The 2,280-nt window shown below is 36.5% G+C and overlaps 1 gene segment (V, D, J or C); it reads right to left on the bottom strand.

Moving 5' to 3' along the window:
* Positions 1-1,065: 1,065 nt before the first annotated feature.
* LOC101835774 lies at positions 1,066-1,633 on the bottom strand. The segment is given in 2 exon segments: positions 1,066-1,400; positions 1,526-1,633. Coding segments are annotated over 2 exon segments (438 nt in total).
* Positions 1,634-2,280: the final 647 nt, after the last annotated feature.

Below are 2,280 nucleotides of genomic sequence, written 5' to 3'. Positions count from 1 at the left end.
CAGAAATCTGAAGATAAGTTAGGTGGCTCACAACTACATATAATTCTAGCCTCATGGTATCTGACACCCTTTAAGAAATATTTCGATGTGTTTATATGAGAATTGATTTTCTATACATATCATAGCTCAATGATAGGATAAATTATTTAAGGTACAATATGACAATGACATTAGTTAAAATATAGAAGCCAACAAATTAAACACATCAATCAGATATAGATGTCTGTCAAAATGTAGACCATTGTTAGTGCATGTTAATTATAGAATGTTTTATCTCATTTCTATCAAGCTGATTAAAAGTAAATAAATGACCTTTTCACACATTTCAATTTCAATGCTACTATCTATTTATGGAAATGAGAGAGTTATATTTTATATTATCAGGAATATTGGTATGTTAAATTGCATTACAAAAATATTCCATGCAAATTTTCACTTTCTATTCACTATATGACTTAGATAAGGCTGTTTTTTCTGTTTTTTTAACTGTGATCTTAGAACGACTCATAATACCTCAAAAAATACATACACATATTACGAATCTATCCCTTGTCAGTCATTATCTGAAAATTCAATAACATCAACAATACTATGTTTCCTGTTGTCAACACCCAGAGATATTCCTAAACTTCTGAATAGGTCTGAGTATAACACGTTTATAAAGCCTAGATATGCCTATTAGAAATCTCTGTAATCTGAAAGAGCTGTTGAGAATATATTTATCTACTTCAATGAATACAGGAGCCAGTATGCAAGTCAGTTAATGGATATTATTCTTATTCTACCTCTTTGATTACTTACAGTTTCTTCATTTTTACTTTATGCATTCCCAATTGCTGCTGATATCCAGATGGATCCGCTGGATAGACTTTAGTTCTTATACATTAATTGTATGCATTGTCTTGCCTCTAAAATTGTACTGATAAAATGGAGAGTTGGATGCAGAACAACCTTCCTGTTCCATCACAGAAGCCTCCATGTGGTCATGAGAGCTTGTGTGCATTTGATACAAGCTGTCAGCAAGCAAAAGAGGATCTGGGACAGTTTATACTCTCACTTTTGATTTTATGAGTGGTGGTTTTTGTCAATGTTTGTATCACTGTGGTACAAGTTAGCACCTTGCTGACAGTAATAAGTTGCAATATCTTCAGGCTCCAGGTTGGTGATGGAAAAGGAATAATCTGTCCCAGACCCACTGCCACTGAACCTTGAGGGAACTCCTGATTGCAAAGTGGATGCGTAATAGATCAGGAGCTTAAGAGCTTCCCCTGGTTTCTGTTGGTACCAAGCCATATACTTGCTAATATCCTGGCTTGTTCTACAAGTGATGGTGACTCTGTCTCCCAAAGATGCAGACAAGGAGGTTGGAGACTGGGTAACTTGGATGTCACATCTGGCATCTGAATATGGAAAATTAAAAGCAGACACCCATGCAATTTATATTAACGTGGAAGGATTACCCGGCAAAGACAAGCAACAATAATCACAGTGTTTTGATAAATTTCTCAAGGTCAATCCTCCTTACTTGTGAGCCAGAGCATCACCAGGACCAGGAATGGAGCAGATGTCCTCATGTCCATGCTGTGGCACGTGTGATCCAGATAGACTCCACTGAAGGGTTTGACCATCACTTTAAAATATACTCAATGGGCTCTGCTGTGGCCACATGCAAATGATCAGGATCTGGGCATAGCTGAGTACTGGTGCAGAAGTAGCTCCTCTCTCTGAAATTGCATGGTCTCTAAGAGTCCTCATTTCAACCACAGCACAGAGAATATTCTTTCTGTATTCTATGAGTATGTAATGTTTTTCCTTGGCCTCATCTAAGAAACTGGAATAAGTTTTTAAGTTCCTATCATTTGGCACTTTTAATTATTACTGATATCAGAGAGGATTCTTCTTGAATACAATTAGTTCATAGTCTTAGCATGAAGTAGATGTGTGAAGCAGTCCTAAGCAACGCACTTTATAAGGATGGATGGAGACTTTGGTTCTTAAGTGGTATTCGTTTAGTAACTGTTTTGCTATTAAAGGATCCTTTGCCCCATTCCTTCTACCATTTGTATCTAATATCAGGTATAATCTGTCATTTCTTCAGAAACAAGTGATCTGCGATCATAACTCTGATTTTAATTAAGCATATCCATACATATTTGTCTCTACATCCTTGATGATAATGGTTTATTTCTACTCTCTCTCTCTCTTTGGTTTTTCAAGACAGGGTTGCTCTGTGGCTTTAGATGCTTTCCTGGATCTAGCTCTTGTGGATCAGGGTGGTCT

Source organism: Mesocricetus auratus, unplaced genomic scaffold, assembly GCF_017639785.1.
Source record: "Mesocricetus auratus isolate SY011 unplaced genomic scaffold, BCM_Maur_2.0 Super-Scaffold_100676, whole genome shotgun sequence".
In the NCBI taxonomy this organism is placed as follows: Eukaryota; Metazoa; Chordata; class Mammalia; order Rodentia; family Cricetidae; genus Mesocricetus; species Mesocricetus auratus.
Note: the sequence above shows the minus strand (reverse complement) of the source record. Positions and strands in the feature narration are given on the sequence as shown.